At 39.1% G+C, this 27,557-nt stretch overlaps 1 protein-coding gene across 4 annotated transcripts in view; it reads right to left on the bottom strand.

The window, feature by feature from the left end:
* The window catches only part of KATNIP (katanin interacting protein), a 220,562-nt gene that overhangs the window by 82,532 nt on the left and 110,473 nt on the right, over positions 1-27,557 (bottom strand). For all 4 annotated transcript variants that reach the window (XM_069064208.1, XM_069064202.1, XM_069064194.1 and 1 more), the window contains 6 exons: positions 21,370-21,498; positions 17,135-17,399; positions 14,914-15,051; positions 10,347-10,519; positions 9,516-9,593; positions 174-286 (listed from right to left, as the gene is read on the bottom strand). In XM_069064208.1, coding sequence (XP_068920309.1) covers positions 174-286; positions 9,516-9,593; positions 10,347-10,519; positions 14,914-15,051; positions 17,135-17,399; positions 21,370-21,498 — 896 coding nt within the window. The remainder of the gene's footprint in view (positions 1-173; positions 287-9,515; positions 9,594-10,346; positions 10,520-14,913; positions 15,052-17,134; positions 17,400-21,369; positions 21,499-27,557) is intronic.

The following is a 27,557-nucleotide window of genomic DNA, read 5'->3' on the forward strand; positions in this document are numbered from 1 at the left end:
GGGCATTTTCCTAAAACGAATTTTAAGTTTTCTTTACCCGAAGGAAAGGAGATTGTAGAAGTTAAAATGACTCTGGGATATACTAGAAATAAAAACAAAAATGTTATAGCAAGGTACTCTAATAATTACTTCACTCAATTTATTTAAAAAAAAAAATCAACCTTAATAAGTACCTGTTTCCCAGAAGACCAATTCTTTCTATTGCTTCCGTGACTGCATTTGTACCCCCTGCAGTTTCAGACGGTTCAGATACAACACTGGCTATGGAAAGGTCAGGAGGAGGCACCTGAGATGGGATAAGTTCATTAAAAGAGTACAGAAGCGAAATTTCAGAAGCATCAGTGACTTGCTCTTTAAAGGAATATAGATGAAAAATAATAAATTTTCAGTAGGAAATGAGAATAAGAAATATTTTGGGTGCACTGAAATTCAGATCAATAAAATAAACAATGTACAAATTTTTTATTTCTTTTGGCTGCTGGGTGAAATTTAATGCAATTCTATTCAATGAGCTTCTACTATATGCTTACTATGTGCCATGCACTGTTGGTAGGCACTGGAGGTACAAAGACAAAAACAAATCAGTCTCTGGTCTCAGGAGACTTACACTCTATCACTGTCAACCTTTTTGAATGAATTATCTAAAGAAAATTCCAACCACATGATTGGGATCATAGGATTTAGGGACAGAAAGGACCAGAAATATTATTTAATTCAATCAACTAATTTTACAGAAGAGGAAACTGAGGTCCAGAGAGGGGAAATAATTTTCTCAAGGACACAAATCTAATCAGTAGCAGAGATGGGATACAAACCTAGGTCATCTGACTCCAAATACAGTGGTCCTTCCTTTACCTATTTTTAAAATCGTATTTAAAAAAAAATTCATCATCCAAACTAAAGACGTGTTCCTTATGATCTTAATTCTATTCTTTTCTATTTAAAATTGCATTTCTCTAATCTTCAGAAGCACAATAGGTCACTGCAATATGGTGTCTGCAACTGCTGTACTGGTGGCAGAAATGGTTACTAACAAAAATTTACAAATGTCAGTAGATTCTGGGGGAGGGACGCTAGTTATAAGGAAAGAAACTCTGGGTCAAGTAAAAGGAAGAAACAAAGTATTACTGTTAGATGCAGAAACTTCTTATATAATGTGCATTAGGATTCTATTATCAGAGTTGGTCCAATGCCATAATTTTATAGATGAGGAAGCTGAGGCCCAAGGAACAGAAGTAATTTGCTTAAGAAAATATACAGTAGAAGCACGACCCTCCTGTGGCTCCGGCTTCCACCCTCCCCAATCCATGTAAAAAGGGGACTCTACACAAACTCTGGAGCTGCAGAACCCACAAAATGACACAGAGAAGCTAACCTCCCGCTGAGCACAGCCCGGCAGGCCGGCAGGAATCCAGTGCAGCGCTCTGGGAGCGGAGCCCAGCCCCTCGCCGAGGCTTTAGCCCCAGGGCGGACCTGACTCCAGATCAGCAGCAGCTGTGGCCGTTTCCAGATTTATCAACACATAGATGCGAAGGACAAGGTGAGAGGCCAGTGCAGTCTGGACTTTGGGACCAGTAAGTGATAGTGCGTGGCTTTTACCCCTGGGGAGAGAAGCCACTGAGACACCGGCACAGCCAGCCAGCACCACGTGGGGGCTTCAGCTCCTGGCCTGCAGAGTGTAGGGGGACCAAGCACCATTCTGAGAAGTCATTGCTCTTGCTTTAACCTGCTTGGATCTGGATTGCAGCCTAGGGTGGAGGTCCTGGGGTGTGTGTCCAGCTTGCCGAAACGTGTGAGACCTCGGAGAGGGCACCCATCTAATACCTCCGGCAGTTGAGAAAACCCCAGCGTTTGGAATGAAAACTCCCCTGTCTGGTGGCAGAGTCCTACTGTGGCAAAGAGCCCAATAGTCAAGTAATTGAGTGGCAAAATGAACAGGCAAAAGAAACAAAGCAGACAGAAGATTCCTACATTACATTCCTATTTTGGGGACAAGAAGGAGCAAGGCATGGAACAGGAGGAAAACAGTGAAGTCAGAACTCCTGCACCAAAAGCTTCAAAGGAAAATACGAGCTGGTTACAGGCCATAGAGGAACTTAAGAAGCAGATAAGAGAAGTGGAGGAAAAATTGCGAAGAGAAATGAGAACAATGCAAGAAAATTATGAAATGAGAGTCAACAGCCTGATTGAGGAAAATAATACCTTAAAAAACAGACTGACTGAAATGGCAAAGGAGGCTCAAAAAGGTAATGAGGAGAAGAATGCCTTAAAAAGCCAAATTTGCCAGATGGAAAAAGAATCTCAAAAGCCCAATAAGGAGAATCATTGCTTCAGAATTAGATTGGAGCAAATGGAAGCTAATGACTTTATGAGAAATCAAGAGGCTGTTAAACAGATCCAAACAAATGAAAGAATAGAAGGCAATGTGAAATATCTCATGGGAAAAACCACTGACCTAGAAAATAGATCCAGGAGTCATAATTTAAAAATTATTGGACTACCTGAAAGCCATGACCAAAGTAAGAACCTAGAAATCATCCTCCAGGAAGTTCTCAAAGAAAACTCTCCTGATGTTTTAGAACTGGAGGGCAAAATAGAGGTTGAAAGAATCCACCGATCACCTCCTGAAAAAGATCCCAAAAAGAAAACTCCTAGGAATATTATAGCCAGGTTCTGGAATTCCCAGATTAAGGAGAGAATATTTACAAGCAGCCAGGAAGAAACAATTTGAATATTGTGGAAACACAATTAGGATAACCCAGGATCTGGCAGTTTCTACACTGAGGGATCGAAGGGCTTGGAATGAGATATTCCGGAGGTCAAGGGAGCTGGGATTAAAACCAAGAGTCACCTACCCAGTAAAACTGAGTATCATGTTTCAGGGGAAAATATGGTCATTCAGTGGAATAGAGGACTTTCAAGCATTCTTGCTGAAAAAAACCAGAGTTGAATAGAAAATTTGACATTCAGATACAAGAAGCAAGAGAAGCATGAGCAGGTAAACGGAAAAAAAATCATAAGGAACTTATCAAAGTTAAACTATTAACATTCCTACATGGAAAAACAATAATTGTAACTTATGAAACTTTTCTCAGTAGTTGAAGGGATTAGAAATATATATATGTCTGTATATGAGGGTATATGTGCATATGAATACATATGTGAATGTGTGTATATATACTTACAGGTGTACATAGATAGAGGGCACAGGACCAATTTAACAGGAAGGGATGATACTTAAAAGGTGAAATTAAGAGGTGAGAGAGGAATATAATGAGAGGAGATGGGGAGAGACAGATTGGGGTAAACTATCTCATACAGAAGAGGCAAGGGAAAATGGTTACAATGGAGGGGAAGAATAGGAAGGCAAAAGGGAATGGGTCAACCTTATTCCCATTGAATTTGGCTTGAGGAGGGAGTGAAATACACACTAAATAGGCTATCTCACCCTCCAGGAGAGTAGGGGGGGAAAGGGATGAGAGGGGGGATGATGGAAAGGAGGGCAGGCTGGGAGGAGGGAAGTTGGAAGCACCCACTTTTTAAAAGGGACAGGATCAAAGTAGAGAATGGAGCAGGTAGGTGGGAGGTGGGATGGGAGGGAGGGAAATATAGTCAGTCTTTTACAATATATCTACTATGTTATTGTTTTGCATTAGCCACACATGTACAACCTATACTGAATTGCTTGTCTTCCCAGTAGGGGTGGGTGACGGGGAGGGAAGGGAATGAATCTGGAATTGAAAGTTTTAAAATCAAATATTCAAATATATATGTGTATATATGTGTGTGTGAATATATGTATACATACATATATATATACTATTATTAATACCATCTTATATATAATTGGGAAATAAGATATGCAGGCACTGAGGCATAGAGACCCTCTTGAAAAGTCGAAAGGGGTATGGGAGAGGATGTGGAGGGAGCAGATTGGAGGAGGGGATATCCTGTGGACTGCTATTTTGGGGCGGTGGGTAGGGGAAAAACGGGGAGAAAATTTGTATCTCAAAATCTGGCGGAAACGAATGATGTAAATCAGAAGTTTAAAAAAAGTCAAAACAAAACAAAAAAAAAGAAAATATATGGGAAATTAGTAGAGCTAAGATTTGAACCCAATTATTCTGATTCAAAATTCAGTGTTCTTTTCACCAATGACTCAAATTTCTATTACTTTGATGGGTGGGTGGGATTTGAAGGGGCAGAGTCTATTCAACTTAACTAAGTCTCAGGAAAGTGTTCTTAACTTGGGTTCCACAGAATCCCAAGGGGTCAGTGAATTGATTTAGGGGAGTATATGAACTTGGATGAGAAAAATTAAATTTTCACTTCAACATAATTGGCTTTGTAATGCTATTATTTTATTTTATGTATTTGAAGACATTAGTCTGGCTTCACTAAATTGCCAATGAGGTCATGACCCAAAAAAAGGTTAATAATCCTTGATCCAGAAATAAGATATACAGGCACTGGGGTATAGAGATCCATTTTGACCTACTGGAAAGGAAGAGGGGAGATGGGGAAGGATATAGGAGAGAGCAGATTGGGGGAGGGGATATACAATGGGATTGCTGTTTTGGGGTTGGTGGGTAGGGGAAAGATAGGGAGAAAATTTATAACTCAAAATCTTGTGGAAATGATGTAAACTAAAAATAAACATAAAATTTATCTACAAACAAACAAACAAAAAATCCTTCGTCCAGGGGTATGTTCCAGGAAGCTGGATATAGGCTCATATCAAAGAAATCCAGAACCTTTCTCTTTCAGGCCTACTAGTGTAATGGAAAGAGTAGACTTCAAGTAAAAAGGCCTAGATCACTAATGATGAAATCTGAAATAAATCACTTAACCTGTTCACATCTGTTTGTTCATCTCTAAAATGGGAATGTATATTATTTATCATAATCCTTCTTGAAATGAAAATTTATTGTTGCATATTTCAAATCTTCTTTTATCTTCTGCTATACACACAACATGCTTTTTCTTCTTTGTATTTAAGTTTCAAATATAAAACAAAACCAAAAAATGGTGAGGTTTTTTTCCATTGACATCGTTGTAGCAATTATGTAGATTGTTTCCTTGGTTCTGCTTACTTTGCTTTGAACATCATTTCATATAATTCTTCCCATGCTTCTCTGTATTCTTCATAGTTACCATTTGTTAGTGGTGCAGGAATATTGCATTACATTCACATATGATTTGTTTAGCCATTCTCCAATCAATGCACACATATATTGTGGTAGTTATTATTATCATTATCATTATACTACCAGGAGATGATACTTTGGAAAAAAACCTTGATATCTGTGTTGGGAAACTGTATATTATGTTTACAGTAAAGTTATAAGCATTCTAAAACCTGTTAGTTTTATATTGCACTACTCTTTCCTTTAGTGCATTCTTTAAATGGATTCAAATCTATTGCCTTTGTTCTATATCATTAAAGAAGGCTTGAATGACTGCTGCTTAGTGTAAGGATCCTTTACTCATTTAATGATGAAATATACATTTATTAGCCTTTTAAAACAGTCAAGAACTAAAAGGCATGAAATGTCACTGTTTAATCACAATCTACTTATTACTACTAATTTTGTCTCTCATGTGCTCAAGGAAGGAAAATCAAGGACCTTTGGACACTGAATTAAACATCCTGGCTCCTCAAAGAAACCTCTTGACTTCATGCAAAGTTTCTAATGAGTAGAATTTTAAAAAAAATTTTCTTAAGTAATGCAGGTCACTAATGTGAGCACCTAGAAACAATAACCTTAAAAAAAATATAAAGTACTAGTCAGTTATGTTCATTCATTCAACAAATCTCTCTTAAACATCTCCTATACACAATGTAAAGTGCTAGTAGCTGGGGGACATATAGCGATAAATAAAGCATGGTTTCTGTCTTCAATGAGGTTAGTCTAAGACATGAACATAGGAAAATGTACAAATTAGGATATGATGAGCATATAAGAGCAGAATTGAGTGCTTGATAAAGTATATTCTTGTTGGTGGTTTATTGAAAATATAAGGTGCTATTTTCCTGAAATTTCTGTATCTTATTTACTACTTTGCATAGTTTTATACCTTATGTACTTACAGGTACATAAGTATAAAATGGCATGCATTGCCAGAGCTAGATCAGTGTTTGGGAATCTCCAAAGGAAAGTGTGGGAGAGAAGGGCTATTAGGCTGCCTACCAAAGTGAAGGGCTACAGGGCCATTGTGTTGGCCTCATTGCTGTATGTCTATGAAATCTGACCAGTATACCAGTGCCATGCCAGATAATTGAATTGCTTCCATTCGAATTATCTTAGGAAAATTCTGAAGATCATCTGGCAAAATAAAGCACTAGATACTGGGGGCCTTTTTTTTATTTCAGGGGGGAAGGCAAGGCAATTGGGGTTAAGTGACTTGTCCAAGGTCACACAGCTAGTGTCTGAGACCCAATTTGAACTCAGGTCCTCCAGACTCCAGGGATGATGCTCTATTCACTGTGCCACCTAGCTGCCTCTACTGAGGGCCTTTCTTGAGTCAAACTGCCAAGCATACAAACTCTGCTGCAGAAAGCACAACTCTTGATGGGCTGGTCTTATTGTTCAAATGCCAAAAGTATATTTGCCTAAAAGACTATTTTATGGAGAACTCGCGCAAGTTAAACACTCACGTGGCAGTCAGAAGAAGTGATATAAGGACACTCTCAAGATCTTTCTGAAGAACTATGGAATCCCTTAGAATCGACTTATGAGTTCTTCTAACTTACTACATCCTAATGATTATATACCTTCTCACCTCACCTCTTCTCCTCCCCCCCATATGCTCTACCTGAGATAAACTTGGTCCATGATAGCACCTATTCAACCCCAGATGATTCCCTTCTCTTCATGGAAATGTTTTACATAATTGCACACATATAGCATATATCTGATTGCTTACTGTCTAAGGGGGGAGGGCAAAGAGGACAGAAGGGAAGGGAGGGATAGAATTTGGGATTCAAAAGTTTAAATGAAAATGTTAAAAAATTGAAAAAAAAACCCAACAACTTTGGAATTAATTACGAAACACAGGAGATACTGGCACAGGACAAGCCAGCAAAGCATGCCTGCATCAAAGAAGGTAACATGCTCTGTAAGTAAAGCATAACTGCTCAAAAGGAATGCAAGATGTGCACATTTCAAGTCATCTCCACTCCAAATGTTCATACAGAATATTTGTGCTCCACCCCTGGTAGACCTTTCTGAGCTCTTATTGGTCTGATCAGCCACAGTAGGGCACACTGTACCTTGACCCAACCTAGTGATGTCATTTTGGTCCTCTTCAATAATGAAGGACGACAACCAACCTACTGATTTCAAGGAGCTAATAGGAGAAAAGTCATGTGATATCTAGTATCCCTTAAAAGAACCGTGTAATGTTCATATGTGTTTCAGTCACTACTTTTTCATGAAGAGTGCTTATAATGTTTCCCAGCTCCCCCTTTTTGGTAATATATTTCTAATAAGCTACTCACATAAAGTACTAATATATTTTCTTTGCAAAATGCTATAGAATCCTATAATTAGTCCTTGTCACAATCTTGGAATAGGTGAAGAGAAGGGAATCATCTGGGGTTGGATAAGTGCTATCATGGACCAAGTTTATTTCAGGTAGCGCATATGAAGGGGGGGAGAAGAGGTGAGATGAGAAGATATGTAATCATGAGGATGTCGTTAAGTTAGAAGAACTCATAAGTTGATTCTAAGGGATAAAATGGAGGGATATATCTAAGGGATGTGTTAATTGTTCTATATAGGTATGACTAGTACAGGAAGTATTCCAAGGTAGGATTTGAACAGATGTAGATCAGTTCTTTGAAGAAGTGGACAGAATGAAACAGAGGAAAACAATTTTTTTAAAAATAGAATTTGAAATAGAATTATCAAATATAAAATGATATTTGGATTTTATGAATTAAAAATCCTTTAAACAAAAACATGTAGCTAGAAGAAAATATATGGATTAGGGTAAAATTTGCATTAAATATATAAAATAAAAGTTTGACAACAAAAATTTATAAGAATATGATACCCATTTCTAAGATTACAAAGTATTCCCAAAAGATAAGTACTCAAAAGAATATGAACAAATAGTTTTCAAAAGAATAAAAACTATCAACAAGCATCTGAAAATTTGTTCAAAATCAGTAATCAGAGAAATGCAAATTAAAACTCAGAAGTACCATTTTCACACATTTCAATTAGAAAAGATAGGAAAATTCAATGTTGGAGGGGCTGTGGGAAGACAGACACACTTATTCACTGCTGGTAAAACTGTGATCTGGTCCAAATGTTCTGGAAAACAATTTGGAATTATGCAACAAAAATGCTAAATTATTCAAACACTTTGACTCAGAAATCCCACCATTGGAATTACACTTCAAGCCAGTTAATGATATCAAGAAAAGGCCCATATGTCCAAATATACTCATAGCTGCATTATTATTTGTAATAACAAAAAGCTGGGTGGGGGGTGGGGGGAGGGAATGTGCCCAACAACTGGGAAATGACTCAACAAATTATAATATGAGTTTAATGGAATATTACTGAGCTATAAAAGATGACTAATCTGAAGAATTCGGAGAAGCACAGGAATATTTATACCAAATGATGAAGAATGAAGAAAGAATAGCTAATACAACAACATGCACAGTGAGCACAACAATGTAAATAAAGGTAACGAGAAAATGGACAATGTTGGTACCATGCTAGCAAAGTGGAAGCAGGTTGTCTTCCTTTCTGATAACAAGTAGTAAATTGCAAAAATGGAAAGTGACTTGTACTATCAGTCCTAGTCATGCTGTTGGAAGGTTTTGCTTAATTGTGTTTAAGAAACATACTTTATGGTGGGTGTTGTTTGGGTATTTGTCGGGAAATGTCTACTTTATCAAAATAAAATTGTATGGTAGAAAAGAAAGTAGACAAAGTGACCAGAGCTGCAAAGCTGGTTGCATCTCCCAGGCCCTCAGAAGTTCTGGTGTGCAAGGTGGTTCCAGGAGAAGATTTAATCCTAAATCATCTGCTCCAAACTGTTACCATCTTTGAGGTATATTGTATATATTGCTGTTGGAAAAGCTGGGTGATGGTGATGGGCAATTTGTGATTTCTTCCCTAGTTACCTATGTGAGGGCCAGTTCCCAGGGTATAATGGAAATCCTGGAAATAAAGAGCACACTGACTCAACTCCCTATTAGTTTCTGCCTTACTGATAATACCTTACATTCATATTGCAATAAGTATTAACAAAGTACTTTACAAATATTGCACCACTTGATTTTCACAATCCTGGGAAGCAGGTAGTACAAGCATCATCCTCATTTTAAAAATGGAGCACCTGAGATTCAAGAAAGGCTGAATACTTTAAGGTCACAATGCTGGAAGGAATGGAACTGGACTTAAATCTAGTTCTTTAGTGCCAGTTCCAATGTTCTGTGTAACACTATGTCTTTTATTTATTCACTATATTTGAAGGGATAAAATTTCACTTACATCAAGGGCAGTAAAAGGGACTTCTTCCACTTCCTTGAGAAGACTAGTCCAGGGTCTCACTGGTGAACCCTCCTCTTCCTATTATGAGAGGTCCAAAAAAAAAAAACCAACTCCAGTTAAAGTAAATGTTGGCAGCTGTAGATTTGGCAATTAGTCTTTGGAAGAGCAACTCTTATTGCAAAGTAATTATAGGAACTTCCCTGCTTTATCTCCTTTCCCATACTGGCTACTACTTCCTTGGCCTCAGGCCTACATCCTCCTTATTAAAAATGACAATAGCAAGACTTAAAGAGATGTGTTTAAATAACAGTTAGCTTTTCCCCAGGTGACATGGTAGGGGACAGAACACTCAGCTAAGAATCCAGAGAGTCAGTCCTCTCTATCAACTACTAGCTGTGTGATATGATACAAACTTTCTGTATATCAGTTACCTCAATGATGAAATGGGGACAATAATACCTGCCCTGTCTACCTTACAGAGCTGTCATAAGGATCAAATGAAGTAACACAAACTGATTTGCAAACTATAAAATATTGTGCAAATGTCAGTTATTATTATTAATATTAAATCAGAGAAAGCAAGAGCTTTGAGGAGAACAGAGGCAACTGCCTAAAGCAGCTGAGGATTTGCCTAAATTGAGCATTCTCTAGAATCTAACATCTTTGAGTTGGGTTGCTATCTTGTATTCTATTTTAGGTGCCATTAGGAGAATTACCACTTACACCTGCATTTCACATAATAGTACACCTATGTTAAATAAAGAAATACTACTTCTTTCCCCTCCTGAGATTCCTGAATGCTTCTGCAACTAATTCAGCTTTTGAACATACCTTTGGTTGGCTAGCTAGCGTTTCTGTCTTTCTGCTAAGGATTTCCTTTTGTAAGGTTTCATTTTCAACTTGTATAGCTCTGAGGACAGCTGAAGCATCTTCTTCAGGGTCTTCATCCTTACACATGTTCTTTCGTGTAGCAGATAGGGGCCTCTCTTTTCGGCTTCCTGGTCCTGACAGTAGAAAGTAAGATGATGTTCCTTTAGACCACACGTATAGAGAGAAGTACAAATGATACTAAGTTTGCCCAAACCTTTTCTATACCATCTTGGTTAGCAAGAGATTCTTTTATTGGAACTCAATTTGAAGTCTGAAGTTAGGTCACATCACTTAACATTTGTTGTCAAGGGCTGATTCATGTAATCACTGAATTTTAAGCTGGAGGGATACCTTGGAAATCATCTACTACAACTCATTCATTTTACAGATGAGGAAATTGAGATCCCATTAGGTTAAAGGCCAAAGCACAAAGGTAGGACTAGAACCTGTGCCTCCTGTCCTCAATATCAATGCTCCTTACATGAGGCAATGGTTTTCCTGCATATAATACGGACATATATAAACTTTCCCCTTACCTTGGTACCATTCTGATGTGTCACTGTGGTCTTGAAGTTACTCTGGATTCTCAAATACTACGCTGGTGTGGAGGAAGTAAAAAACTGCATCTGTCCCCTAAGGACCAGCCTACTGAGTTTGAGAAGTCTCATCAGTAGAAAGTTAGTCCTTGGGTGATTAATGATTTTTGGCTCCAGTCTATCTACTGCTGTGTGGGGGAGATTTCAGTCTATTTTCATGGAGGGAATATTCACATCAATAAAGTCATGGATTTATGGAGCACTGAAGTGTGAAGGCAACTTCAATATGTTTAGATGCACAACTTGACTCAAGCACCTCTATTAACCATTACGGAGCAAACATAAAGGCTGTTCATTAAATAACACGCTCTGATTTGTATCTGTTTGGGTAGGCAATCACAACAACCAAAGGGGGAACAAATCCTGTTGCTGCATTTGAATGTCCCTTTCTGCTCTCAGAGTTACTGAGATCCAACATGTGGAAGTTAAGCAATAGCAGTAACACAGAAAAGCATTCTCAGTGGGTGGAGGAATATTGGCATTCTCAAAAGGGTAAAAAAAAAACAACCTAGGATGAGTCTACAGTGGTAGTTTCCAGCACTGCCAAGATAATATGTTTTGAATGGAGATGTTCCCCTCATAAAACGGATGCCACTCTCTGCTATGTGCATATATCTATTCAGTAGGCAATCTATAAGTCTGGTTTAGGGTTATTCAAGGGCATTAAGGAGATTCCTTTCTATGTCTTGATTATGGGTGGTTTGGTGATTAAGAATTAGGTGGCATTCCTTTCTATCAGAGTCTTGTGTAGCCCTCAGAAAAAACCTACCTACTAAAGTGTTGCTTCTATGATCATAAAAATAAAGAATTGATTGAATGCTCAGTGGGGACAGATATCCAATTCTCTCTAACCCCAGTCAATGTCCTTCCTTCTCCTTTAAACATTATAGCCTTCTTTCCTTTCAGAAGCTATTTGACCATCTCCAGGGCTTAGCAATTTAGAAAATAAAACTAGCAGACTGATACTACTATGTCAGATTGACAGCATGACAGTTGGAATTAGCAAATCACTGAATCTATTAACTAATCGGTCATTGACATACAGGATGAATATTTTTTTCTTTGTATAAATGAGGACTAACAAAATATGCAACGGGCCTCACAGTGCCCTTTCTGCACAGAATTTTTAAAATGATCCAATTTTTCACTTCTATTGATAAAGGTGTATGGTGACGTAGTCCCAAAGAAAAGGGACATGAAACTAGGAGAAGATCTGGGTTCTACCCCAAGCTCTGCTATTGATTTGCTGTGTGAATTTGGTCAGAACTCTCCCTCAGCCTCTTTGTATATCCCTGTCTGTGATCTATAAGACAGGAGAGCTAGATCAGATGATTTCTATGTTTTCCTTCCAGGATTCAGGTTCTATGGTTTGGTGTATGTCCTACTCTGTAAAATGAGATGGCTGGGCTATGAAATCCAGCCCTTCCATCTCTGACATTCTATGTTTTTCTGATGGAAATGTTGGGTGAAGATCGGAGGGAATTAGGTAAAGAGAAGATGGATCTGTAACTTCCTGTGTTCACAAGAAAGCAAATCACTAGCAAACAGAATAAGACTTATGATTTTATAATAAGACAATCAGGAACCCAGATTAAATAAAATCTCCTCTGACCTCCAGCCCCTACCAGGTAAATACTGTTCTTTAATTCTTACCTTCTTCTCAAATATGCAACAGACTCTTGCAAGCATATGGAAGACAGATTATTCTGACCCAGCAGGATTTGGCCTAAGAGGCTGTAGGACCTTGGTTTATGTACTCTAGGGTTGGCATGACAGAAATGCTAATGAAATTCAGCCTCATGACAGGGCTTGGTAGTGCTCTCTCACTGAACCTGAGGAATATTACTTTATTACTTGGATTGGCAGCTTGTCTGGGAAAAGTGGTTCAAATATGTCACTTCCACAGAGCACTTTGACAGCTTGGACTGTAAAGTTTCTGCCATGAGAGACCAATGTCCTTTCACCCTCTCCAGACTCTTGAGAAGACCACAGGCTTATGAAAAGCTTTTCAAATTCATTTCTTAGAAAGTTCATGAATATATAGACTCTGGTATTTGAAGTCACAGGAACATGAAAGAGGAGGAGCATTCTTCAGAACCATGGACAGCTAGGATTTAGCATGAGCATTTATCATTTTTTTTTTTCATTTCAGAGGCTAGTATTGCTAATAAATCTATAATATTCCAGTACAAAAGTACAGCTGCTGACACATCAGTTTGGCTCAAAATGACTGGGGCATGCAAATCAACCTTAGGCCTACTTTTGAGTTTTGAGGATTATGTAACCCAGAGAAATAAATATAGCATATGATATCTACTAACCTAAAGGCAAATGAATTGGACTTTTGTTTTTAAAATTATTTTTTATTTTTTCTTTCAGTGTTAGGGCATCATAGAAAGCAGAAAATGAACATGGTCAATAAAAGAAGTAATCAATGATACTAAGTATTTTTTTTGCCTCAATATATATGAAAGGATTTAGGAAAAAGACTGATATTTGCCAAATTTAGGGTAATAATTTGCTGTCCAGATACTATGAATGCAGAAACTATGGTAGTCTAAAGAGAGGTCCATGTTCCCACTAAATTCCATTTTTTAAAAATACAAGAATATTTAGCCTCCTACCTATGTGTGAAGGAAACTCCATCTAAGTCTCTCTATTAAGCATGTAATAGTCAAAATTCACTTAATTTGAATTCTAATTTTACATGACAATACCAATCTTGTTTTAAAATTCATCTGCTTTGGGGCGGCCAGGTAGCACAGCGAGTAAGAGCACCGGCTCCAGTGTTGAGAAGACCTGGAGATCGAATCCCAGGCTCAGACACTTAGCACCCACCCAGAAACACCTGGCCGTGTAACCTTGAGCAAGTTACTTAACCCCAATTGCTTAGGGGTGGCCAGGTGGCTCAGCGAATAAGGGCGCCAGCTCCAGTGTCGGGATGATCTGGATCAAGTCCGGGCTCAGATACTCAGCATCACACCCAGAAATAATAACTGGCCGTGTAACCTTGAGCAAGTTACTTAACCCTGATTGCTTTAAAAAAAAATAAAAAATAAAAAAAATAAAATTCATCTGCTTTTAAAAATTAATAGAATATCCTAGACTTACTATACCTTTCTAGGCCTCAGTTGTCTCATATGTAAAATGAAAGCATCAGACTAAATAATTTCTAGTCTTCTCCAGCTTTAAATCCTATGATTTCATGAACCACATCAGTTTTGGTGACCTTGACATTCTTGTGCCATCAAGAAGACACTAACTACATTGAATTCCCCATATTGTTGACTGTCACTGTGATTTTGTTGCCTTCTCTCTATCTTTCTCAGGCCCTGTGGAGGACCCAACAGACCTCTTTCATGTCTTTATGCTGAGCCAAAGTGGCTCCCTTGGTGCTGATTGAGTCTTAACTTGTTCCTGACGTTTGCCGCAAGGCACCATTCTCTTTCTCCAGCTCTGATGGCCCTGAGAGTGATTTTCAGCGCAAGATCTCTGCAAATCCTATGGTGCTAGCAAACATAACAAAATGTGAAGCAGTCACCTTTAGCTAAAGAAAGCCTGAATTCTCTTCAAATTCCATGTCCTAAAGTAAGGAGATGAAGGGCAGGGATAAAATCCTGTTAACAAGTAGTGTCAAAACACTAATAGACTTCTTACTTTCATAAAGTTGCTCAGCAAGTCAATAGAAGCCTTCACCTCTAAGCAAGCAAAAGAAAATCAATCAGTTCAATATTATGAGAAGCAGACATATGAAAAGAAGATTTGTGACTATTAATAATTTCTCTGGTAAGAAGAGTCAGAAATGCAGAGAAAGATGCTCTTCAACTGCCTCTGGCAAACAGCAGGTTCAAGGGAAGGAATACATGACCCCACAGCCCCACCTGGATGGAGCCCAGGTTTGACCTGTTTTGAATAATGTTTGGACCTCTTACTAGAGTATGATTTCTCTTGGTCCTGTAAAGCAGCACATTGCTGGCTATCTCCTCGACCTTGGCCTGTGTCTGGCTTGGTTGGAATAAAGAGCTCAGCATTCTCCTTGCGCTTGGCAGACAGATTTCTTTCCCTTTTATCTGCAAGAAAACACAGTTCTTGTTGATGGTGTAATGGTCAAACAAAAAGAAGCCCTGGATGGAGGATCAGAGGATTTGGTTTTGAGATTTAGGTCTGCCACTAACCAACAGTGTGACCCTAGGCACAAGGTCACCTCCCTGGCCCTCAGTTTCCTTAGGTGTAAAAATGGGATAATAATACTTGCACAACTTACCTCCTAGGGTTGTTCTAAGGGTCAAAGGAAAATTTTCATACACACACACACACACACACACACACACACCATTTAATAAATTGGAAAGCACTAGATAAATGGGAGCTATTGGGGGAGGTAGCTGTGGTGTACAGAAAGGAGTAGTTGTCTCAAAGTAAAAACACCTAGATTCAGGTCCCAGCTCTGACATTCAAATAGTTGTGTGAATCTATGAAACTCACTTCAGTTTGCTGAAGAGACTTGCCTCAGTTTCCTCACCTGTAAATTGGGGGCAATAATTATATGCCCTACCTCACATGTTTGTTATAAAGAAAGTGCTCTGTAACACATTGCAGGGTTATGGCAATGTGGTTACTGTCATGTACATTTGTCTAATAAGAATATAAACACAACCTAAACTTGTGGTTTAGGTATCAAACTAATAAGTCATATCAGAATTCTAGGAAAGTATCAGGTTAATAACTGCAATTGATTTATGTCCATCTGGTTGGTTTTGAGTTGTGGTGACAGAAAAGTCATGACACTGTCACTTACTGACATCCATTTTTACATCACTTTGTGGCATGCTGGATTTCATTCTCTCTCTCTTTCTCTCTCTCTCCTGCCCTCCCTCCTCTATGGAAGTTGGGGCCCTTTACCAACCCTTGCTATGATACTAGAACATTTGCCAGTAGAATAGGCCTGGGGAATTTGCTCATCTGGAATCCTCTAGATGTCACAGTTCAACACTGAACCCACAGGATTAATGGGAGATTAGGATTGCGGCAGTGCTTCAGTAGGCTCTAGGGTTAGGCTCAATTTTGCCTAGATAGTCAAGAAACACAAACCTGTGCCCGCACCCTTGCCCTACCTATCACACAAGACTGAACTTCTGTGAGGTCAGGGCCCATGTCATCTCTACATCCTGTATTTCCTCAAGTATCAGGCACAGTGATCAGCATATAAGAGTGTTTAATAAATGTTTGCTGAATTGATTTCATCTGAAAGGCCCAATACCATGGACTTATGGACCTAAGCCCTTGAGCCTGCATGGATCATTATGCTCTCTTGACAGTCTTTCTCAGACAAAGCCTCGAGCCAGAAGGGCCATTTTGGACCAGTCTTGAGCTAGGCCAGAACTGTATTTGTGTGTGGGCATAAGGGTTCAGGAAAACTTGGCTATATTCTCTTCCACATTAGCCTTTCTCAGGTCCATTGGCAGAGACTTAAAGGATGCTGCCCTCTCCAGTGAGAGCCAGCTCCTCCTCCTGACTGAGGTTAAACAGCCCAGCATGCTGCTGCTGATCAAAGGCACAGAGCTAGAAGGCAGCGGGAAGTATGGCAACTCCACAGGCACCAAGGCTCTTACATACCTCATGATGCAGCTCCAAGCACCTCATTTGGCAGGGCTTATTTCTCAGTTTAATTGTTAAAAATATTGGAATGTCAAGAAGCTACGTCTCCTTCCATCGAATTCGCCCCAGTACCAAGCCTCTGCACCACCCCATTCAATTGTTCTCCCTCAGTGGTGGCTCTCCCTTCAAATGCATGGAAAGGACATGGATTCCTCCTCCCTCAATTGGCCTGTCCTGAGATCGATCAGGTTTACTGTCATTACAGCCCACCTCCCTCTTTACTTTTCTTTTCAGAGGTAATTTAATACACAGTACCAATGTATTTCTGGTGCATTTTCAGCTAAAAATAGCCATGTTTCCTCTCATGCTTTCCCCTGCTTGGTTTTCAGTCCCCTGAGACCTGTTCCTTTGAAGCCTCGAGTCTTTTAACTCCTGCAGTCACTGACCCCATCCTGGCCTACTCTGATGTTAAGGTAGGATGAAGGGGCATCACCTCGAGAGATCAAGCATTACCAAACAAAAATCATGCCACACCAAATGTAAGAAATAGCTCACTTTTGGAAGCTGGATTAAACTCCAGTACAATGAGTGTATTTGAGCATTCAGTATTGAATCCCTTCGCCTCCTGATCCTTGGCAGCTTCTTCCAGGACAGAGTCACTTCCAGAAAGTGGAAGGTCATCTCCAGAAGAGTCTAGAGTCTTATCCTCTGGCACCTGTTCTGTGAATAAGTCCTCTTCAATAGAGTCATAATCTTCACTGGAACAGTCTTTTTCTTTTTTCTGTAGATTTACACTAAGCTCCAGGCTTTTTCTCAGTTCCTAGCAGAATCCAAATAGATTAAAAAAAAGAAGTAGTACTCACAGAACACCTCATTTGAAAATAATCTTAGCGAAAGAAATATTTCCACTGAAATAACATAAAAAAAAAATCATTACTTCCAAACCTGTTCCCCCATCCTAATATTTTGTCATGGTTAGGCTTGAAGAAAGAAACCAAGGAGCAGGGATAAATGGGTATTTCTCTAGAGAAATAGGAGTAAGGGGTGGGAGGTAAGATAGGCACTGAGATTAATTTAATATTTTTACATACAGAACAAAATCTCCAGGAATATAAATGACAAACATGTTATATTCTCTTGGATTCAGTTAACAATGGATATGGAAAACCTAGCTTTTTTGGGATGAGTCCCACATCTGGCTGTGTGTTTTTAGACCTAAGTGGCAGATTTCCCAATCTGCCAATAGAGCATACAGGAGAACATAACAGCCTCTGAAATGCTAGCCTTGCAAACCCAAACCTATAAAGCTATAGCTGGCATTTAATAACCGGCATTTCTGTACCACTTTTAAGATTTACAAAGCATATTATATACATTAAAAGGCCACACATCGCTTGTAAGACACACTTTGAACCCATGCTAAAAGCCCACTACTCTCATTTTATGCCATACCTCTCAAATCTTAATGGAACCATGAACTAGGGACATTTGGCCCCCAGTGGATATGAGTGTGCCCCAAATACTGAATTTTTAGCTTTGAAAAGTTTTATATCCCTATAACCTTTTTTTAAATTGTCACATTCTTCAAAGGAGTGATTGCTTTGGATTTTCCTTCTATTAGTTTCCTTTCCAAGGGTTTATTCATGTCTACACTGTTTAAGAAGTCAATCTAATGAGGTCTGTCACAATAAGGAAAACATCTCTGTCTAATGTAAAATCGGTATAGTTTATTTCTAATTAGAGTTGGTCTAGGGACTCAAAAATCATCCTTTAGTTTTCAAACCAAGATGAAAAGGAAATTTTAATATGACTACCTGTATGAGCCAGACATCATTTGCTATCTCAATTCATAGAAACTGCTTTGCAAGATTTTTAAAAAATCTCATCTCTACTACATAGAACCAATGACTATTTTAATACTTCCCAGATCTTTAATTGTATCCCTTTACATCTTCCTTCTGCTGATGCATATAACAGCCCCTCCATGACTCCTTAGTCTACCAGCTCTCAAACATTTGGTCTTAGGACTCTTTTATACTCTTAAAAATTACTGAGGATCCCAAAGAGCTCTGGTTTACTTAGGTAATATTTATTGATATTTACCATATTAGAAACTACTACTGATAAAATTTTAAAATATTCACTTAAAATGAAAATAATAAACCCACTGATTATACATTAATTTGAATAACATTTTAATGAACATAATTATATTTTCCAAAACAAAATAAAATTAGTGAAAAGAGTTTTATACATTTTTGCATATCTTTTTAATATTTGGGCTAATGGAAGACAGCTAGATTCTTATATCTGCTTCTAGTTGAAGCATATGAAGAAAAGCTTGCCTTACATAGATTTGTAATTGGGAAAAAGGAAGGAGTGCATTAATAGACAAATAATGTCTTAATATTATTACTATTGTTATGAAAACAGTTTTGACCTCATGGACTCCCATGAACTCTCAGAGACTCCCAGCATCTAAAGGCCACACTTCAAGAACACTTCCTTAGTCAACAGTACTCTTAAGTTGCTACAATGAAAAAAATATTCATCATCCAGTGGCCAATCTTATGTTGATGAGCTTCCTTCTCACTTGTTGAGATAAGTTCTTACCCCACAGCCATGTAATTCCTTGTTAGGTCCATGACTGAAGGCCTTTCTAAACTGGCAGGACCTGCAAGGGCCCATGCTCCACAGGCAGAGCTTGGGTCTTCCTTTTACCATGTTTAGAATCTGGGGCAGGATATTAGTTGAAGAAGTTAATGTTTATTCAGCATGACTCATGTTAACTAATTAATTATTATTCTTGGCTTTGGGGCACACTTCCTTCAGGGAACACACCTTTGCTACTGCTCCATGTTATCTGTGTGGAACCACAACAGCAATATTGAAAGTATTCTATGTGTTTGGGACCTCTATGTGTGCTGAAGTGCATGGCTGCCAGACTTCACCAGTTCATGGCCCCAGAGATAAGCAGCTGTTGGCACAGAGAATGGGGAAAGAGAACAGAATGTCTTCTCCAACTTTTACTTGAAAGTGACAAAACCACCCTCCTCATCTACTAGACTTTTTCAGTGTGAGGAATCGAAAGCTTGATAATGAAGAAACTCTCTGTACCTTGTCACAGATGGAGGTACATGGGGCCCAGCACTATGCAGTGTCCCATTACTGGCTACCAGATAGGCCTAGACTTACAAATACCAGCCTCATTAAGGCTCCATTCATTAAAATCTGTCCTTCCTCTTCTCCTCTCCCCTCAACCCACATACAAACACCCCCATTCCTACCACTGGGTAGCCTTTGTGATTCAGGTCATGGAAATTGTCCTGAAAACAACTCAGCACTTTTAGAAAGAGTTTTGGGTTTAGCGGAAAAAGGGAAGAAACTTTGAAAAACAGAAGGAGTTTAAAGGAACTGACCCAAGGGGCAGACTCCCAGGGATATTTATGTGGTTATTTTCTCCCATATTACCTGAATTTTTTCATTCTTTTTTATTCTATTTAACTCAATTTGACATTTATTAAGCGTCTACTAAATCCAAGACATCTTGCTAGGCACCAAGGAGAAAAAAACAAACATAAAACTCTCTCTGCTCTCAGAGTGCTTACATTTCACTTGGAAGGCTACAACAGGTACAGAAATAAGAATAATATAAGACATGAAAGGAACCACTAAAACCAAGAGCTTTAGGAAAATCTGAGATGAACCAGAGGACCAATCACCATATTTCAGAGATTTACCTGGGCTAAGCATTTTTCTCTTTGAGTACTTCCAAAGACTTCTTAGATTGTTAAGGAGCCTTTATTAAAACTAGATGACTTTCCTGTGCACAGAAGGAATGGGTATTTTGACTGGGGACAAAGTAGGCATTTTTAACATGTGGAGTCCTTTGAAGGATAGAACAAGTTAGGGTAGAGTGCCACAGTGGGAAATTTAAGGAATATGAGGACAAGTTACTGAGGGCCTGAGAAGAGGGTAGAAAGAGGGTACAAAAGGATGACAAAGGCAAATGTTGTCCATTCAGCTCTGTTTCCAAAGTAAGAAAAATAAAAGTTTCTGTTTCCTCTTTCTCCCTCCTGCACCATAAGAGTACTTTCTGAGTTGCGGGCTTAAACTAGTGCTATGAATCTCTAATAAGAAAAATCATGAATGTAGCTCATCTATAGTATGGGTTAAATTGGCAGTATTTTGGAATGTCTACTAATAAGAAAGCACAGATTATAGTCCTTACCTACACTCTCTACCTTCTCTAGATCTTTCTTTTGGAAATTATTTTTTTCATTGAAGTTCTCCACTGTGGATTAATTCAGGAAATTAATCCTACCTTAAGAGTTGCCCCTCTTTCATTTTTTAAAACAACATAAAATACAATTGATAGACTGTCATCTTGGAGCATCTTTCCTCTGGGCAGTGCACCAAAAATATTTTCAACAGCCTTTGGCAGGACAGCAAAAACCCAGGGCAACATTTTCTCTTCTCAGTAGGGCCTGCACTTTTATGGAAGAAAGACATTCAGAATAGCCTCTTGCTTGTGATCATTAATTCCAAAGAATATAATGTTTAATAGAATCAGATAAATCTCTCCCATGTTGCTTTAAGTCTTTTGATGTACTTGCTGGAGGCTTTTCCTTTGTTGTCATTAAATACTGGGCCTATTACTTGCTTTTTACATTTCACCTGTGGCCAGTGAAAGGCCCTCACCTAGTGAGTCAAATTATGGCCCAGTTGTTGGAACAATCGAAGCAAGGTCTATGGTTCTTTCTTGGTATAATGCTGAAAAGAGATCTTACCATTACATCATGAAAAGTCAAGAGTATCCTTTCTTTGTCTGCATCGCTGTGGGGGTCTGATTGTCCATGTGTATTCAGAAGGGAAAAATTAAAATCACAGGGAGTGCTGTTGGTGGGATAACTGGAATCCTAGAGATGAACACAAAGAACAAAGTGTGGTCAAAATCCTTCATTATTTCTCAAGTTATAAAACATCTCCTACATAGCAATTGACGCTTCCTTGGAGAACAGACTCTCAGAGCTGAAGCAGACCTCCATTACCACTAGTCCAACCCACATTTGACCACGAATCTCCTCTACAGCATACCCAGCAAATGGTCATTAAGCCTTAGCTTGTAAATCTCCACTGAGGAGGAACGTGATACTTCCTGAGGCAGGACATTCACTTTTATTTTTGTTTTTTTAGTCAAAGTAAAGCAAAGTTTATTAAATATTCTCCATAATGAGTAAACTCTTTTTTTTTAATTAAATTGTATTTTTTATTCTGAGTTTAACAAACAGAAAAAAAACATTTCCATATTCAAATTAAAACACAAAAAGATTATATATAAAAATGCAAATTTTTGCATTCAATTGTTTTTTAAGTTCTATGTGTTATTACCTTTAAAACTGTCCTGTTTATCATTGTATCCTTCTGAACTTCTTTCTGTAGATTTTTTTAATCTTTTTTTTTATATACACACACACACATATATATATATATATATATGAATATTTGATTTTAAAACTTTCAATTCCAGATTCATTCCCTTCCCCCCCTGCCACCCATCCCCACTGGGGAGACAAGCAGGTCAGTATAGGTTGTACATGTCGGGCTAATGCAAAACAATAACGTAGTAGATGTATTGTATAAGACTGACTATATTTCCCTCCCTCCTATCCCACCTCCCACTTGTTCTATTCTCTACTTTGATCTTGTCCTTTTCAAAAGCGGGTGCTTCCAACTTCCCTCCCCCCCAGCCTGTCCTCCCTTCCATCATCCCCCCTCACATCCCCTTCCCCCCTATTCTCCTGGAGGGTGAGATCCCCTATTTAGTGTGTATTTCTCTCCCTCCTCAAGCCAGATTCAATAGGAATAAGGTTGACCTATTCCCCTTTGCCTTCCTATTCTTCCCCTCCATTGTAACCATTTCCCCTTGCCTCTTCTGTATGAGATAGTTTGCCCCACTCTATCTCTCCCCATCTCCTCTCATTATATTCCTCTCACCTCTTAATTTCACCTTTTAAGTATCATCCCTTCCTGTTAAATTGGTCCCGTGCCCTCTATCTATGTATATCTGTAAAAGTATATACACACATTCACATATGTATTCATGTGCCCGCATACCCTCATATAAAGACCTATATATATACATACACATATATATATACATATATATATACACATATACATATTTCTAATCCCTTCAACTACTGAGAATAGTTTCATAAGTTACAATTATTGTTTTTCCATGTAGGAATGTTAATAGTTCAACTTTGGCCAGGTGGCTCAGCAAGCAAGAGCACCGGCTCCAGTGCTGGGACGACCCAGATTAAATCCAGGCCCAGACACTCAGCACCACACCCAGAAACAACAACTGGCCATGCAACCCCGAGCAAGTCACCCAACCCCGAATGCTTAAAAAAAAAAAACAGTTCAACTTTGATAGGTTCCTTATGATTTCTTTTCCCTGTTTACCTTCTCATGCTTCTCTTGCTTCTTGTATCTAAATGTCAAATTTTCTATTCAACTCTGGTTTTTTCAGCAAGAATGCTTGAAAGTCCTCTATTCCACTGAATGACCATATTTTCCCCTGAAACATGATACTCAGTTTGGCTGGGTAGGTGACTCTTGGTTTTAATCCAAGCTCCTGTGCCCTCTGGAATATCACATTCCAGGCCCTTCGATCCCTCAGTGTAGAAGCTGCCAGATCCTGGGTTATCCTGATTGTGTTTCCACAATATTCAAATTGTTTCTTCCTGGCTGCTTGTAATAATCTCTCCTTAATCTGGGAATTCCGGAATCTGGCTATAATATTCCTAGGAGTTTTCTTTTTGGGATCTTTTTCAGGAGGTGATCGGTGGATTCTTTCAACCTCTATTTTGCCCTCCAGTTCTAAAACATCAGGACAGTTTTCTTTGAGAACTTCCTGGAGGATGCTTTCTAGGTTCTTACTTTGGTCATGGCTTTCAGGTAGTCCAATAATTTTTAAATTATCTCTCCTGAATCTATTTTCCAGGTCAGTGGTTTTTCCCATGAGATATTTCACATTGCCTTCTATTCTTTCATTTGTTTGGATCTGTTTGACAGCATCTTGATTTCTCATAAAGTCATTAGCTTCCATTTGCTCCAATCTAATTCTGAAGCAATGATTCTCCTCAGTGAGCTTTTGAGATTCTTTTTCCATCTGGCAAATTCGACTTTTTAAGGCATTCTTCTCCTCATTGCCTTTTTGAGCCTCCTTTGCCATTTGAGTCAGTCTGTTTTTTAAGGTATTATTTTCTTCAGTCAGGCTGTTGACTCTCATTTCATAATTTTCTTGCATTGTTCTCATTTCTCTTCCCAATTTTTCCTCCACTTCTCTTATCTGCTTCTTAAGGTCCTCTATGGCCTGTAACCAGCTTGTATTTTCCTTTGAAGCTTTTGGTGCAGGAGTACTGACTTCACTGTTTTCCTCCTGTTCCATGCCTTGCTCCTTCTTATCCCCAAAATAGGAGTGTAATGTTGGAATCTTCTGTCTGCTTTGTTTCCTTTGCCTGCTCATTTTGCCACTCAATGATTTGACTTTTGGGCTTTTTGCCACAGTAGGACTCTGCCAACAGACATGGGAGTTTTCGTCCCAAACGCTGGGGTTTTCTCAGCTGCCGGAGGTATTAGATGGGTACTCTCTCTGAGGTCTCCACACGCTCTGGCAAGCTGGACACACACCCCAGGACCTCCACCCTAGACTGCAATCCAGATCCAAGAAGGTTAAAGCAAGAGCGATTACCCCTCAGACTGGTGCTTGGTCCCCCTACACTCTGCAGGCCAGGAGCTGAAGCCACCACGTGGCGCTGGCAGGCTGTGCTGGCATCTCAGCAGTTTCTCGCCCCGGGAGTAAAAGCCACGCACTCCCACTTACTGGTCCCAAAGTACAGACTGCACTGGCCTCTCACCTTGTCCTTCGCATCTATGTATTGATAAATCTGGAAACGGCCAGAGCTGCTGCTGATCTGGAGTCCCTCTGGCAGGCGGCTGGTCAGGCCCGCCCTGGGGCTAAAGGGCGTGGTGCTGGGCTCAGCTCCCAGAGCGCTAAGCTGGCTGATTCCTGCTGGCCTGCTGGGCTGTGCTCAGTGGGAGGTTAGCTTCTCTGTGTCATTATGTGGGTTCTGCAGCTCCAAAGTTTGTTTAGAGTCCCCTTTTTACATGGATTGGGGAGGGTGGAAGCCGGAGCCGCGGGCTCTGCCCCCAATGAGTAAACTCAGGACATTCACTTTTAGATAGCTCTGTTAGGAAGTTTTTCCTCAATCATGTTTAAAGCTGCTCTATATTTTGTTCAGCTTGTTTGTTCCTCTGAATTTTGCCCCCAATTTGATCCTCTTGCCTGTGACAGCCTTTAAACTGCTTCAAATGAATGGTCACATTCACCACCCACACCAAGTCTTCTTGTCTTCAGGTTAAATGAAATCCCATTCCCTTCAACTGATCTTCATGTGGTATGATCTTCCCGTGCCTCCCCATCCTGGCTGTCCTCAGTTTGTTAAGGTGCTTCCTAACCTGTGGGTTCCCCTGGAGATGAAGACAACACCCCAGATATAGTATGACCAGAACTGAATACAGCAGAGCCATCATGTCCCTAGGCCCAAATATGAGGCAGGCTACAATGGCGGTCATCTTTTGGCAGCCATATCATGCTGCTGACTCATACTGAACTTCCAGTCCCTCAGGAGGAGGCTACATTGACATAACTGAACTAAAAAGGCAATTGGAAAGCTAATTTCAAGTTTATTAATCCTACCTTCAGGGTGTTTAGCTAGTCAGGTGGAAGAAAAACCAAATTAATCTTTTCCCTTTCAAATTCAAACTTGACAATATGTCAAATACTTGACATAACATAGATCAGTGCCATGGCCTTCTAATTAGGCTCATGGCTCTCTCCACACCAGTCCATCCTCTACAAAGCTGCCAAAGCCATTTTCCTTAAACACGAGTTTGACTATGTCACTCCTTTACTCAATAAATGCCAATGGAGGCAGCTAGGTGGTACAGTGAATAGAGCACCAGCCCTGGAGTCAGGAGGCCCTGAGTTCAAATCCGACCTCAGACACTTAACACTTACTAGCCATGTGACCTTGGGCAAGTCACTTAACCCCAAATGCCCTACCTTCCCCCCTCCAAAAAGCAAAAAGATAAAAATTTAAAAAATAAATTAAAAATAAAATTAAAAAATAAATGCCAATAACTCCCTGTTGCTTCTAGACTAAAATATAAATTCCTCTGTTTAGCTTTTTAATGACCTTTACAACCTGGTTCCAAACTAACTTTCTAGCTTTACTGGACATTATTCACCTTCCCTCACAGTATAAGCCAACTAAACTTGATTTTTCTCTTTTCCTCATACATAACACTCAATATTCCATCTCCATGCTTTTGCACTACTGTCCCCCTTGCCTAGAATGTACTTCTTCCTCATCTCTGTCTTACAGAATCCTTCCCTCCCTTTAAGACACAGCACCACCTTTTACATGAAACCTTTTCTGACTCTTGCAGGTGCTAGCATGCTCCTTCCCCAAATGTATTATACTTAACTAGTTTGGATTGATTCGTTATTTATATTATATTAATTATATTATATTGTATTGTATTATATTAATTATATCATATCATATTATATTATATTATTGAATTTTGCTCTGTAGACAACAGATTTTTAAGCAAAGCAACAATAGGGCCACATCTAGGTATAAAGAAGCTTCTTCTTGCAGCGGATCTGTACTAGTGTGATGGCAATAGAAAGAGATGATAGATGTAGAAGATGCAAGAAAGGTAGAATCAACAAGAGAAGGCGACAGTTTGAATATCAGAGGTGAGGGAGAAGGAATCAAAGATAATCCTAAGGTTTTGAACATGGAAGACTGGGTAAATGCCAATACAGCCAGGTCCCAATTAGCACAAATAATGAATCCCATGATGTGGTGACATTATTCAAACTGACATTTCATTGGACTGGAACCAATTGCCATATTTTATATAACTATAACTTTGGATAGTACAGATTTGAATACATGTGACCACTTCAGGGGATTCATTATTTGAATTAATCGAGACCACCACAGATTTATGGGTAAAGAGAGTATATTTCTTATTAGACAGGTTGAATTTGAGCTGACAGCAGAATATGCAGGGGGTGATAGTCTGTGGGCTGCCTGTTAGAGACTCAGATATGGAGTTCAGAAGAGAGGTCAGGATTGTCTATATGAGATTAAGAAGTTATCTGCACAGAGAAGTGGGAGTATATGAGCCTGCTGAGAAAGAGAGCATGGAGAAAGAAGAGGGCCAAGGACAGACCCAGGAGGAATATTCACATTTAGGGATTGGAAAGAACTTGGCATCTGGTTTATTCTGAAAATGTCTAACTCTAAAAGGATTCCAAAACAGCTTTCCTACTTTTCAAAATATCTTTAGGCATTTAGTCTCTCAACAAGCATATGTCTTCATTTGAAAACAGTATGATCAACCTTTCCTCTAGTTGTACTCTGAACTTTACAAATAGTTGCTTTAAAGTAGAAAATAACATTCTGACTCAACTCCCTGGGATGAATGTTGGGGTTGACTTTTCCTCCCTTAGTAGTGGAATTCCTTAGCCCTCCTGCACATTATTTACTGGGTTTCCTTTTATGGATCTACAACATTCAGCTGGTCTTATTATAGTTTCTTACATGTTACAAGTGAGGGTAATGATACCATTACTACTACTGACTCATGTTAATCTATCACTTTAAAGCTTGCAAAGCACTATGTATAGGTTATTCTCACAACTAACCTGTGAGATAGGTGCTATTATTATCCTTATTTCACAGAAGAGGAAACTCAGGTTCAAGGAAATGATGGGTTAAGGATTAAGAGGTTAAGCAGGAGGTCACATATTAGGCAGTTCATGAAGTGGGATTTCAACCCATATATATTCCTATCTCAAGTCCAGAGCTCTATCCACTCAGGAACACTGACA

The sequence above is a fragment of the Petaurus breviceps genome, unplaced genomic scaffold (assembly GCF_028583685.1).
Source record: "Petaurus breviceps papuanus isolate PSGF00001 unplaced genomic scaffold, PetGlider_PUasm1.0 138, whole genome shotgun sequence".
In the NCBI taxonomy this organism is placed as follows: Eukaryota; Metazoa; Chordata; class Mammalia; order Diprotodontia; family Petauridae; genus Petaurus; species Petaurus breviceps.